Below are 13,645 nucleotides of genomic sequence, written 5' to 3' on the forward strand. Positions count from 1 at the left end.
TCCACACCTCTCTTGTGCCTCGTCCTGCTTCCACCCGACTCCAGCCTTGAATGAAGGGAGACGGCCCCTTTTATACTCTACCGGATGAGCTCCAGGTGGTTCCCGGTATTCCCCTCTTGGCCATGCCCCAGCGTGGCGAAAGTGCCGGCTGTCCTCCTGGCAGCTCTCCGGGTAACCTTCTAAGTCTTCCCCCAGCACTTCCTGGTGTGGCGGAAGTGCTGAGGCAACAGGTCCCCAAGGCATTGGGGCGCCTCCTGGCGGTGACCACGGGCCCCTACAGGGTGGGGCTTCCATGCCCAGGAAGGCGCCCCCCACGTGATCCAGGGTGGGCCTTGACCCTCTTCCGGTCCCTCACGGCATCCCGGCCGGGTCGTTGCCCCTGGCATCCCTGACAGCAGTGTTAACATTTGTGTTGCGCCATCTGTTAGAATGACAACTGCAATGCATATGTCTCTGTTATATGGATGGATAAATAGATAGTTAGATACCATTTGGTATGGCTTTTGTAAAAGCAGTGTTAATGTTTGTGATGCACCATCTGTGGGAATGAAAAATGCAATGGATTTTATTATTAAACAATTTTGTGATGTGGAATGACAGGGACATAGAGACCAAACACTTATCCTTTTGTTAAGGTGGATGAACACAATGTCATATTTACGACTGTTTTCTTTACTTTGCAGCCAGTAATAGTGAAATGGTGGATAAGCTAGAGGGGCTACTATTGCAATGGGCAAAGCAAATCGAGCAAGTCCTGACAGAGAGCGAACAAATGAGGAAAGAAGCAGATGACATCGGGCCATCGGCCGAGCTTGAGCACTGGAAGAAAAGAATGGCGACTTTTAACAGGTAAATACAAAAGGCTATGGCAAGGCATTCTCAGTGAGCATGCAGAAGCTGCTCGGGACTCAATCTGCTCTTAACTGCGTGACAGAGTCGGGGTCATTTTGTTACAATTTGTTCAATGGATTTCTAATTGACGGAAGAAAAAGAAAATGCATGCCAACTTGTTTTCCAGTTCATTTGCAGTGAGATGCAACATATAGGGGGGTCATTAAGTCGACATTTAATTCTCTGTTGTGTTATCATTGGTGTCTAATGGTCTGAAAGATAAAGATCAAGATCAAAGATTTTCACAGCTGCCTGAAGATAATTGAATTAACATAGAGAAACTGTTATGGTGCTCGGCTACCTTATTTCCTGAACTTTATAATTATAAAGCAATGCTTTGTTTATTGACAGGGTCCACTTTCTTAGGTCTGTCTGTCTAGTATGAGGTCAGGACACCCTCTGATATCCAGAACAGCCCAAACTCTTCAAGGCACATGTGCCATATTTATCAAGCGTCTCAGTGACGGAAAAACGGTCCTAACAGGCTCATACTTTCAGAGTGGCGTAAATTTCTCCTACGCTTAGGGGTAGGAGTAACAGCATTTCCTCAATTTTCCTAATTTAGGAGACTATTCCTAGCATCACCAGAACCTAGGAGACCCTGCTGAAGAGCGTGTGTACATCGCTCCAAGGGTGGATTGTTCACCAAAGAACCCAGCTAAGGGACAGAGAACGACTGATTAGCCTCTTAGGGATCCAAGATTCTCTGAGGAGGAAGTTGGAGATGCTGCTGATGCCAATAGATGCAGCGGGATGTAGGTTACCGGCTCTGAGTGTCCCAGCAGACGCCATAACTCACCAGGAACTGTCAGAAAGGGGAGAGGATCTTCAGAGGAGTGATGAGCCTTCTGTTGGAAAATGCAATATTATATTGTTGAATTACTGATCTAAGAGGGGAACATATCCAAGGCAAAGAGTCTGAGGGGGCCAAATATGGACCTTTGAGAGACTCCATAGGTCACAGTAGCAAAGAAAAAGGAAATCCTATCAATATTATTATTAATATGGAAGTCAAACCAAGCAAGGGCAGTGCCTTGAATGCATACGGAATGCTTCAAACAATTTAACAGGATTGTGTGGTCAGTCATATCAAAAGCAGCACTTAGCTCTAATATTAAATAAAGAGATAGATAGATAGATAGATATGAAATGCACTATATAATAGATAGATATATATACATAATGGCACAAAAATATCATAAATATTTCAATGTTTTTTACCATTCTAACCTAAACTCATCAATATTCATGAGTGGGGTGGAGACTTCAACCAATAGAAACAACTGTGTATAAACAAAAATCTGGAAAGATAGATAGACAGAGTGAAAGGCACTATATGATATATAGATAGATATGAAAGGCACTATATAATAGATAGATAGATAGATAGATAGACAGAGAGTGAAAGGCACTATATGATATATAGATAGATACGAAAGGCACAATATAATAGATAGATAGATAGATAGAGAGTGAAAGGCACTATATGATATATAGATAGATATGAAAGGCACTATATAATAGATAGATAGAAAGATAGATATGAAAAGCACTATATAATAGATAGATATATACATAATGGCACAAAAATATCATAAATATTTCAATGTTTTTTACCACTCTAACCTAAACTCATCAATATTCATGAGTGGGGCGGAGACTTCAACCAATAGAAACAACTGTGTATAAACAAAAAGCTGGAAAGAGATAGATAGACAGATAGAGTGAAAGGCACTATATGATATATAGATAGATACGAAAGGCACTGTATAATAGATAGATAGACAGATAGATAGAGTTATATGAAAAAGTTTGGGAACCCCTCTTAATTCTTTGAATTTCTGTTTCTCATTGGCTGAGCTTTCAAAGTAGCAACTTCCTTTTAATATCTGACATGCCTTATGGAAACAGTAGGATTTCAGCAGTGACATTAAGTTTCCTCCCACAGTCCAAAGACATGCAGGGTAGGTGAATTGGTGATCATAAATTGTCTTTGGTGTGTGCTTGGTGTGTGTGTGTGTGGCGCCCTGCCCGGGGTTTGCTTCCTGCCTTGTGCCCTATGTTGGTTGGGATTGGCTCCAGCAAACCCCCGTGACCCTGTAGTTAGGATATAGTGGGTTGGATAATGGATGGATGGATGGATAGAATATGTCAGAAGATGCAATCTCAGAACCATGGAACCACCTGGCAGCAGTGCCAATCAGTGCACCCCTGTGCCACCCATAAACTGTGGATTGCATTTTGTAGTTTGAGAAGTTATTCAGTTTAAGCCTTGTCAGTTTCCACAGAGATCAAAACACTTGGGTGACGTTTGTGTTTTTGTCTTATTTAGTCTTCTAGATGAAATCAAAAGCCCTCATGTGAAAAAAGTTGTGGGGGTCCTGCAAGTGGCAAAATCGCGCACCCTGAAACACTGGAAACAACTGGTAAGTTTAAACGTTTCATATTTGACACTAATAACCACATGGGGGCGCCCAAACTACAGACCCAGCAACACACCCCACATAAGTAGAATAAAATGAAGGATATTTATTCCACAGTACACCTTCACAGACCACCATCCAGCAATGTGCCTCAATTATATAAAAAAAAAATTGCCAATTCTTCCTCCTTCTCTCCTCTAGTTGAGTGTTGCCCACTGCCTCCCGACTTAGCTATGTAAGGCAGCGGGCTCCTTTTTATCCCATACCCAGGAATGATTCCAGTGCCATGGCTTGCCTTCTGGGGATCACTTCTGGGCCATAAAGAAAGATGGGAGGACCTCCCCTGAAAGTGTCCTCTCTCAATCCCCAGGGAGCCCAACAGATGTCCCGAATGGATCTATCTTGCATCTCCCAAGCACCCTTGCAGATGTCCCGAATGGATTCCTATACAAGGACCACTGCCACGTGGCGCATAGGGAATTCAATTGCTCCCGACTCGTGTCTTCTGTTGGTCCCTCCATTAACTTACACTGGCTGAGTACAAAGTTATTTATTTCTTCCACCCGCCAATCCGTCAGAATCGTCATACTGGCCTCCTATCTGGATGATGGCTTCTTCTTCGTCTCATCTGAGATTCCTGTTCTCCTCCTGCAACACACAAAAATGCAATCTTTATTTATTTATTTATTTATTTAATTACTAGAGGGCTCTGCCCCCTACTTACTTCACTTGCCAACCCTCAGACGGGCGCTACACACTAGCCACTTTGTGGCTCTGCCACTCGCGTATGGGGAAGCGGATGTACAATTTAAACAGATTGTTATTTTCATGTGAATTGTTACATATGCATCCATCCATCCATCCATTATCCAACCCGCTATATCCTAACCACAGGGCCACGGGGGTCCGCTGGAGCCAATAATATGCATAATAGAACTAACTATTTTACATTACAGCGAGTAATTAACCATAGTAAAAAATAGTCAAACGTAATAAATTGAAAGAAAAGTACGTTTCATGTTGCGTTCGAGATATTCGTTGCGTAATACGTTTTCGTTCTGTTTGGCTTTGAAATCAACACGCAAAAACTTTTTAAACTTACACTTTTACTCTAAAACTTCAGTAAAAACAATTTTTTGAATTAACTTTTCGTCGATATCGCATTGAATTTTGATTCCGTGTTTGGAGTTACATGATGACAACACAACGTTTAACGTCCCGTGAGTGAAAATCGTTTCCTTGTCTCTAATAAATAAACTTTTTTGAACGTTTGTCTCTGTGATTTGTTAATTGTCGTAGCAAAAGCTATTCTAACGGGAAACTGTCAACGATTTAATACGAATGGCACATCAAGATCTCTTTTGGTGTCTGATGTTATCCCCTGAAGATGGACTACATCTCCTTTCTTGTCGCCGGTTAAGATTTTACATGTCAGAATTGTTCGACCGATTTTGAATACAACTAATCTTCTCCCATTGCATAGCCACTCAGACATCAATTACGCAATAACATTACAATACATCCTTCTTTCCGTTAATGGTTGTAGATATTCTTCGTGATATTGTAAGTTGATGTTTTCATCTTCCGCACCATCACCCCCAACTGTCTCAGCATTTAACCGTTTTGCCGTGTAACCGATCGACAATTTTCCCGTTAATTCGTTTGACTTCCTCATTTCTCGGTGCTCGGATTCCCGGTGTACTCATTTCTTCTGTTGATAACCCTTCGGGATGAAGTCATGATCATCCTTTTCGACTCTCTTTTCTTTTTGAGCGTACACAAGCTGTATAAATGAGTGATGAAGGCGTCTCACTGACACGTTTCTTTGTTTCGTTTCAGGATATCAGCATTACAAGCGCTGCAAATGAAGCCAAGGACAACGTCAAGTATCTTTACACCTTGGACAGGTTCTTTGGGCCTCTTGGGAAATGTACACCTGTGAGTTTATTTTAATTGAAAAAGAACTTTGAGATACACTCTATTGTTTTTAGTGAAAGATACAGAGTTGTACGTCCTGCACGTTGCAGTGTTACAATTGCATGTTACAATTGCATTGTGATACCTTTAAAATAAAAAAAAAAAAAGAAAATGACTGAATTCACGTAGACCGCCCTAATTCGGGGTGTTCATAAGAAATGTCATGATTTACTTCAGGAGGTAGAAGTACACAATAAGCAAGAATGTTTCAGTCATCAGTCATTTTTTTAATCCTGAACAGAGTTGCGCGAGGGTGCAGGAGCTTATCCCAGCTAGTACAAGTGCACAAGGCAGGAATGAACCATAGAATGGGTGCCAGTCTATTGTGAGAGGTCGCCCAAACACCAGCACTTTATAAAACACACGTTTATTACCTTCACACAGGTACCAACACACAGTGCTCCTGCACCAAACACCCCTACACACGTGCTCTTTCAATGTCCATGGGCCGCCTTTCTTCCACCTTCGTCCTCCTCCAGCACCCGACTATCGCTCCCCAACTGTAGGAAGGCGGCCCCTTTTATAGTCACTCGGATGTTCTCCAGGTGCTCGCTGATGCTCTGGTGTCGGAAGTGCTGCATGAGCACCTGGAAGCACTCCAGGCGTTGCTGGCAGGTCCTTCCTCCACCTTCCCTCCCAGGTGTGGCAGAAGTTTAGATCTCCCGGGCTTTATGAGGCTTGGGGCACCCACTGGTGGTATCCACGGGCCCCCACGGGTTTGAGCCTCCCTGCTACTTCCCCGTGGTCTCCTTGCTATCCAGGGTGGTTGCCCCCTCGTGGCCCGGGGGCCATATAGATCCCCTTTTGGTCCTTCCAGGCGTCCCATCTGGGTATGGCCCCCAGCCTCCTGCCACACTATCACAGGGCAAACACACACACATATCCCCAACCATAGAGTATGGCCAATTTTAGTTTCACCAATCCACCTAACTAGCATGTCGTTGGACTGTGAGAGGAAACCAGAGCACCCAGAAGAAACCCACACAGACATGAGAAAGAAATCACACGATTCATAACATATATACATTTATAACCTCAGGCAATTAGGTGTAGTAAAAGACAAGCAGGAGTTCACTTACACTTCAAATAATGTCAGTCAGTCATTTTCCAACCTACTATATCCTTACACAGGGTCATGGGAGTCTGCTGGAGCCAATCCCAGCCAACACAGGGCACAAGGCAGGAACAAACCCCAGGCAGGGCACACACACACACATACAACAAACACACACTAGGGACAATTTAGAATTGCCAATCCACCTAACTAGCATGTCGTTGGACTGTGAGAGGAAACCAGAGCACCCAGAAGAAACCCACACAGACATGAGAAAGAAATTGTACGGTTTAGGAGTCGTAGTGGACTATCATCTGCCAGACAGTGTTCAGAAGCCATTAAGAAAGCTTGCAGAATGTCAGGTTATATAGCGCCTTGACGTGTGGAGTACAAGTCACAGGAGGCTCTGCTCAAGCTTTATAACACACTGGTGAGGCCTCATCTGGAGTACTGTGGGCAGTTTTGGTCTCCAGGCTACAAAAAGGACATAACAGCACAAGAGAAGGTCCAGAGAAGAGCGACTAGGCTGATTTAGGGCTACAGGGGGTGAGTTATGAGGAAAGATTAAAAGAGCTGAGCCTAAAGAGGAGACCTGACTGAAGTGTTTAAAATTATGAAGTGAATTAGTCCAGTGGATCGAGACGGTGACTTTAAAATGAGTTCATCAAGAACACGGGGACACAGTTGGAAACTTGTTAAGGGTAAATTTCACACAAACATTAGGAAGTTTTTCTTTACACAAAGAACGATAGACACTTGGAATAAGCGACCAAGTAGTGTGGTAGACAGTAAGACGTTAGGGACTTTCAAAACTCGACTTGAGTAGATAGGACTGGCAAACTTTGTTGGGCTGAATGGCCTGTTCTCGTTTAGATTGTTCTTATGTTCTAACATACAAACTCCACGCAGGGAGGATGCAGAACACGAACCCTTATCTCCTTACTGCGAGGCAGCGGCGCTGCCACCGCGCCACCATGCCACCCTAAGCAAAAATAATTGTGTCAGATATTTAAAACATTAAAATGTGTGCTTCAATTCAAAACATTTAAAGTCTATATGTTCTCAGTTGTAATAGAAAGCCGTCACTTTTCACCCTCTGATGGTGGTCCACGGAGGGCTAGTAAAGGATCAAAAGTCAAAAATAACACCAATTTATAATCACTGACCTTAAAGTAGTCTAAAATGATGCCCCACATGCTTATGTTTGAAATTTGTTATTTTTTTGTATCTTGTGGAAATGACTCTTAGAGGGCTAGGACCACCGGTAAAGAATCACATATTAAAAATATCATATTATGTGATAAGCAACCTTAAAATAACATAAAACGACAATCCGCATGCTTACATTGCATATCCCTATTTTTTTCAAAATGTTGTGAAAAGAAGTAACCTTGACCCCTCTTGTCCTATTATTGTGTGAACCCCCGGGGACAGTCGATGTGGCCTACACAACTTCAAGTTCTTCTTGGTGAAGACACCTATTGGTTAACTGCTTTATCATAAAGATGTCATTTACTGTACAAGATACGGTCCAACAATGCCCTAAACGGGAGGTGTTTCTGGTTTAGGGGAACAAAAATAGGAGGAAACTCCAAAAAGCTCAATGTCTTACATAACTTGACATCAAGACAAGTCAAATGATATGTCATATGTGGGGGGCTTTCACGTAATGGTGAGTCAGGAGGGGATGGACAATAAAAAGCGTTCAGAAGTAATACTTACGAACATAAAGTGATAACGATGAGCATGCTGGGTCACTTGGCTCATTGTGGACATGAGAGTGAATGAACTCAGAAGCCCATCCAGGGTTAGAGATTAATGCTGCAAGTACATCATGACCCTTTGGATTAATAGGTTTTGAGAATAAATGAATGAAAGCATGGACTTCAAAATGTTCTTGTGTGGTCCTCACTTCTTTTTCAGACCTCGATGTTGGAGCACATTCCGAGTCTAATCAACAGCATTCGGATGATCTACAGCATATCCCAGTACTACAACACTTCAGAGCGCATGACCTCTCTCTTTGTGAAAATCACCAACCAGATGATTAGTACCTGCAAAGCGTATCTCTACCAAGGGGTCAACAAAATATGGGAACATGACAGGTGAGTGCAACACAAGTTCTAAGAGGAACCGATGAGATTCTTCAGAAATTCAAAGTGACACCTGTGACCTTCCATCGCATTCTGGCAGGGTGCTATAGCCTCTAATGTTGTTGTCCATATCTATGCATATGTTTGGTCTTTGAGCCATCAGGAGGAGACAATGGATGATCAGACTGTTATTGAAGAAGGCACACCCTTAAGAGAGCGCACATTATTCAAAGTTGGCACCTCTTCTCTAATCTTGAGTCCAAAATATAGGGTGCGGCAGAAATAACTCCCACATTTCAAAGGGAGATTGAAAAAAAAAACGCTATGAGGTATCACCAAAAACTTTTTATTTCCCAAATGTAAATATAAAAAAGTTTTTTTTTACTTTAAGTTTTAAAAATTATATCGTCCAAATGGTGGCCTTGACGGCTGATACACATTTTGAGCCGTTCTTGGAAGTTTTCCATCACTCTAACTAGCATGTCGGGTGAAATTCCTTCAATTTCTTCTTGAATAGCCTCCTTTAGTTGGTCCAAGGACCGAGGACGATGTTTGAAAACCTCCTGTTGCCCTTACTTTTTGAACCCACAGCAAAATCGTTTTCTAGTCTGGAACACTTTCATTAGAGCGTAAACGGAACTGCGTGCAGAACATCCTCTGCGTCGCAGCTGCAGATTCGCCATTTTTGAAAAAAGCCTCCACTACAAAGCCTCGATGCTCACCCGACCACGGCATGGTGACGACTGAAAACTTTATTATGTACCGTACCTAACGCAATGTACCTGCTTTGGGGATCCCACAGTGATTGTTCGAAATGTGGGAGTTATTTCTGCTGCACCCTGTATAATGGGACGTCTCAAAGAGGGGGACTGTGAGAGAATAACTTGAAGGTAGCAGTAGTTAAGTATTTTGGTTTGCAGAGCACATTGAAATATATATAAGCATCTGTTTTAGAAATTTCATAAAGGTATCCCTGAAATGGTCAAGTACATAAAAGATAAGGACGTACGAGAGAAAGTTTGATGTCAAACACAAAATGTACCAGGGGATGATTAAGAGATCGGCAGATGTCCTGTAAACACCAAGACTGCACAGTTGTTACATACACAGAAATTTCAAGAGTGATGGCAAAACCGAAAGGATATGAGCAGAACATAAGTAGAATAAAATAGACTTTGTATTGGGACCAGGCGATGAGCGAGCCCTCAAACCTCTAACATGAACACACCAGCACAGACCCGGGTTCAAATAATGGAATGTTTATTACTTCTAAAAGTAGCACAATCACAAATCACAGGTTCTCTTCTCTGCCCTCCTCCGGTCGAGTGTTGGTCGTTGTTCCTCCCAGCTCTGACTCCGACTTGGATAAGGTAGTGTGGTCCCTTTTATTAAAGACCCGACAGTACGATCTGACCCGTTTGGAAGTACTTCTGAGTTATATGGAAGTCCCACAGATTGGGGAGCACATCTCCAGAAAGCATCCCCTTACGGCACCCATGGTCCCCAGCAACAACAACAACAACATTTATTTATATAACACATTTTCATACAAAAAGTAGCTCAAAGTGCTTTACATATTAAAGAATAGAAAATGAAAGACACAATTACAAAACAAAATAAATCAACATTAACATCGAATAAGAGTAAGGTTCAATGGCCAGGGGGGACAGAAAAAACAAAAAAAACTCCAGACGGCTGGAGAAAAAATAAAATCTGTAGGGATTCCAGACCATGAGACCCCCTGACCAGTCCCCTCTGGGCATTCTACCTAACATAAATGAAACAGTCCTCTTTGGATTTAGGATTCTCACGGAAGGGCTTGATGATGATGGTCACGTAGACTTCTGCCTTTTAATCCGTCCATCATTGTTGGAGCATCATGAAGCTTTGAGTAGGTGGAGGTGGCGCAGGCCACCACCACAAAGAAACCGGAAAAAGAAACAGAAAAGAGAGTAGGGGTCAGTACGGATTTTAGAGCCACCATGAATAGTTGTTATGATGAATTGAACATACAGAGTATCAGGATTAAGTTAAATTAAGTTTAATTGAAGTTATAAAAAGGCCATGTTAAAGTAATGTGTTTTCAGCAGTGTTTTAAAGTGCTCTACTGTATCAGCCTGGTGAATTCCTATTGGCAGGCTATTCCAGATTTGAGGTGCATAGCAGCAGAAGGCCGCCTGCCCGCCTCACCACTTCTTTTAAGTTTTGTTCTTGGAATTCTAAGCAGACACTCATTTGAGGATCTGAGGTTACGATTTGGAATATAAGGTGTCAGACATTCCAATATATAAGATGGAGCGAGATTATTTAAGGCTTTATAAACCATAAGCAGAATTTTAAAGTCAATTCTGAATGACACAGGTAACCAGTGTAGTGACATCAAAACTGGAGAAATGTGTTTGGATTTTCTTTTCCTAGTTAGGATTCTACCAGCATCTTTCAGTGATATAAGAGGTCTAACTTTACTTATGTTTCTTAAGTGAAAAAATGCTGTCCTAATGATCTGATTAATATGTGATTTAAAATTCAGATTACAGTCAACAATCACCCCTAAGCTTTTTACCTCCGTCTTGACTTTTAATCCTAATGTATCCAGTTTATTTCTAATAGCTTCATTGTATCCATTATTGCTGATCACTAAAATTTCAGTTTCTCTTTATTTAACTTGAGAAAATTACTATTCATCCATTCTGAGATACTAGTCAGACATTGTGTTAGTGAATCAATAGAATCGGGGTCATCAGGTGCTATTGATAAGTACAGCTGTGTGTCATCAGCATAGCTGTGGTAGCTCACGTTGTGCCCTGAGATAATCTGACCTGACGGAAGCATGTAGATTGAGAATAACAGCGGACCCAGGATAGAGCCTTGTGGAACACCATATTGGATATCATGTGTCTTCGAGTTGTAATTCCCACAACTAACAAAATATTTTCTCCCTGTCAGGTAGGATTCAAACCAATTTAAGACACTGCCAGAGAGGCCCACCCATTGACTAAGGCGATTTCTAAGAATGTTGTGATCAATGGTGTCAAATGCAGCACTCAGATCTAAGAGGATGAGAACAGATAAATGGCCTCTGTCTGCATTTACCCGCAAGTCATTTACTACTTTAACGAGTGCAGTTTCTGTGCTGTGATTTGTTCTAAAACCTGACTGAAATTTATCAAGAATAGCATGTTTATTTAGGTGGTCATTTAACTGCATAATGACTGCCTTCTCTAGAACTTTACTTAAGAAGGGCAAGTTAGAGATGGGTCTAAAATTTTCAAGAGCGAAGGGTCAAGATTATGTTTCTTAAGTAGGGGTTTAACTACAGCAGTCTTAAGACAGTCTGGGAAGACCCCAGTATCTAGTGACGAATTTACTATGTCAAGAACATTATCAATTAGCACGCCTGATACTTCTTTGAAAAACCTTGTTGGTATCGGGTCAAGGACGAGGTGGAGGGTTTTAATTGAGATATTATTTTTGTAAATCAGGTAAATCTATCCTAGTGAAAGAGTTTAATTTGTTTATAACAGGATGTTGGGGTTTAGGGGGATCTTTAGTGTTGTGGAGATATACTATGTTATTTCTAATATCATTAATTTTTTGATTGAAGAATACAGCGACAGCCTCACAGGTTTCACTGGAAGCACTTAGGAGGCATTCCTTTGAGCTACCTGGGTTTAGTAGGTGATCAATTGTTGAAAATAAGACTCTAGGATTACTAGCATTGTTATTTATAATATTAGAGAAATAGCAGCGTCTCTCAAGACGGACAGTGTTATTGTATTCTGTTATTTTGACTTTTAATATTTCGTGGTGGATAGTAAGTTTACTCTTCCTCCATTGACGCTCAGCTCTACGGCATGTTCTCTTTAAATCAGACACTCTTTGGGTCTTCCATGGTATACCAATGCTAGAAGATTTTTTCACTGTCTTTTCAGGTGTGACTCTGTCAACAGCAGCTCTCACTTTAGAATTAAATCTTTCCACCTTACTATTTACATTGTCCTCGCTATTATAGCTGGCACTATAAACGGACTGATTGCTTAAAATGTTTGTAAGTTTTAAAGCTGCTGCCAAATCAAAGAAGCGTTTTTTAACAATATGCTTCTCATGAGTGTTTTTTATCATTATTTCTATATTAAAAAGTAGAAGTAGCAGGGCTGTGTTGCCGGACTACATCTCCCAGCATTCTCTGCTGGTTCCCAAATGGGTGCTGTTACATAGGGTTGCTGCCATCTAGCATCCGGTGGGAATGAAGAGTCCCCAGCGACATGTTCTTCCGGTGGGTTGTCCATCCATTCCTCCTGTCTGTCTCCTTCCTCTCTCTCTCTCTCTCTCTTTGGAATCTCCTGTTTAGGTAAGGAACCATTCCATTTTCTGGTTGGGACGCCATTCCAAACCATGTGGCACTGACAACTTTTATTTCTTAAGTTATCTGGGTGTGTAAGCCAACGAACCAATCAGAGTAAATGTCAGGTGATGTGTATGCATTAATCAGCGCTATTATGTAAATTTAGCTGTTTATAAAACGGACCGTATTATTTTGAGCATTCTGTAACAGACTGCTGTGATGAATGCTCCCTCTTCATGAAGTAATATATGCTAAACACACATGAACAGAGTTTCCTCCTACCAGTTTGTAGCTGTGAAAGATCCTATCAAAGACATGATTTCTTTCTTTAATATATCTATCTCCAAGTTTATTATCTTCCACAGTTTGCCTTCAGAAAGTCTTCAGACCCTTCACTTCTGTCACATTTTGTTATGTGCTAAAATCATTTAAATTCATTTTTTCTCCCCTTCAAGTAGCACTCAATACCCCAGAATGACAAAACGAAAACTGAATTTTAGGAATTTTTGCAAATTTATCGCAGTGGCACAAATGTTCCGACCCTTTTGATATGACACTTGATATTTGGCTCAGGTGCATCCTGTTCATTTGATCGTCCTTGAGATATTTCTACACGTTGTTTGGAGTTCACCGGTGTTCAGTTTAATTGATTGGATTGATTAGGAAAGAGAGTTACCTGTCTATAGACTAGGTACACACTAGGGACAATTTAGGATCACCAATGCACCTAACCTGCATGTCTTTGGACTGTGGGAGGACCTGTCTATAGAAGGTCCACCAGTTAAGCCAAAAACCAAGCCATGAGATCCAAGGAATTGCCTGCAGAGCTTAGAGACAGGATTGTGTCAAGGCACAGATTCGA

The 13,645-nt window shown here is 41.6% G+C and overlaps 1 protein-coding gene across 1 annotated transcript in view; it reads left to right on the forward strand.

Annotated features, from left to right (window-relative positions):
* The window catches only part of LOC120529941 (dynein heavy chain 5, axonemal-like), a 370,325-nt gene that overhangs the window by 23,686 nt on the left and 332,994 nt on the right, over positions 1 to 13,645 (forward strand). Inside the window, exons 8-11 of the mRNA XM_039754150.1 lie at positions 684 to 849; positions 3,224 to 3,317; positions 5,154 to 5,252; positions 8,269 to 8,450. Of these exons, the coding sequence (XP_039610084.1) occupies positions 684 to 849; positions 3,224 to 3,317; positions 5,154 to 5,252; positions 8,269 to 8,450 (541 nt within the window). The remainder of the gene's footprint in view (positions 1 to 683; positions 850 to 3,223; positions 3,318 to 5,153; positions 5,253 to 8,268; positions 8,451 to 13,645) is intronic.

Source organism: Polypterus senegalus, chromosome 5 (genome assembly GCF_016835505.1).
Source record: "Polypterus senegalus isolate Bchr_013 chromosome 5, ASM1683550v1, whole genome shotgun sequence".
NCBI lineage: Eukaryota > Metazoa > Chordata > Cladistia > Polypteriformes > Polypteridae > Polypterus > Polypterus senegalus.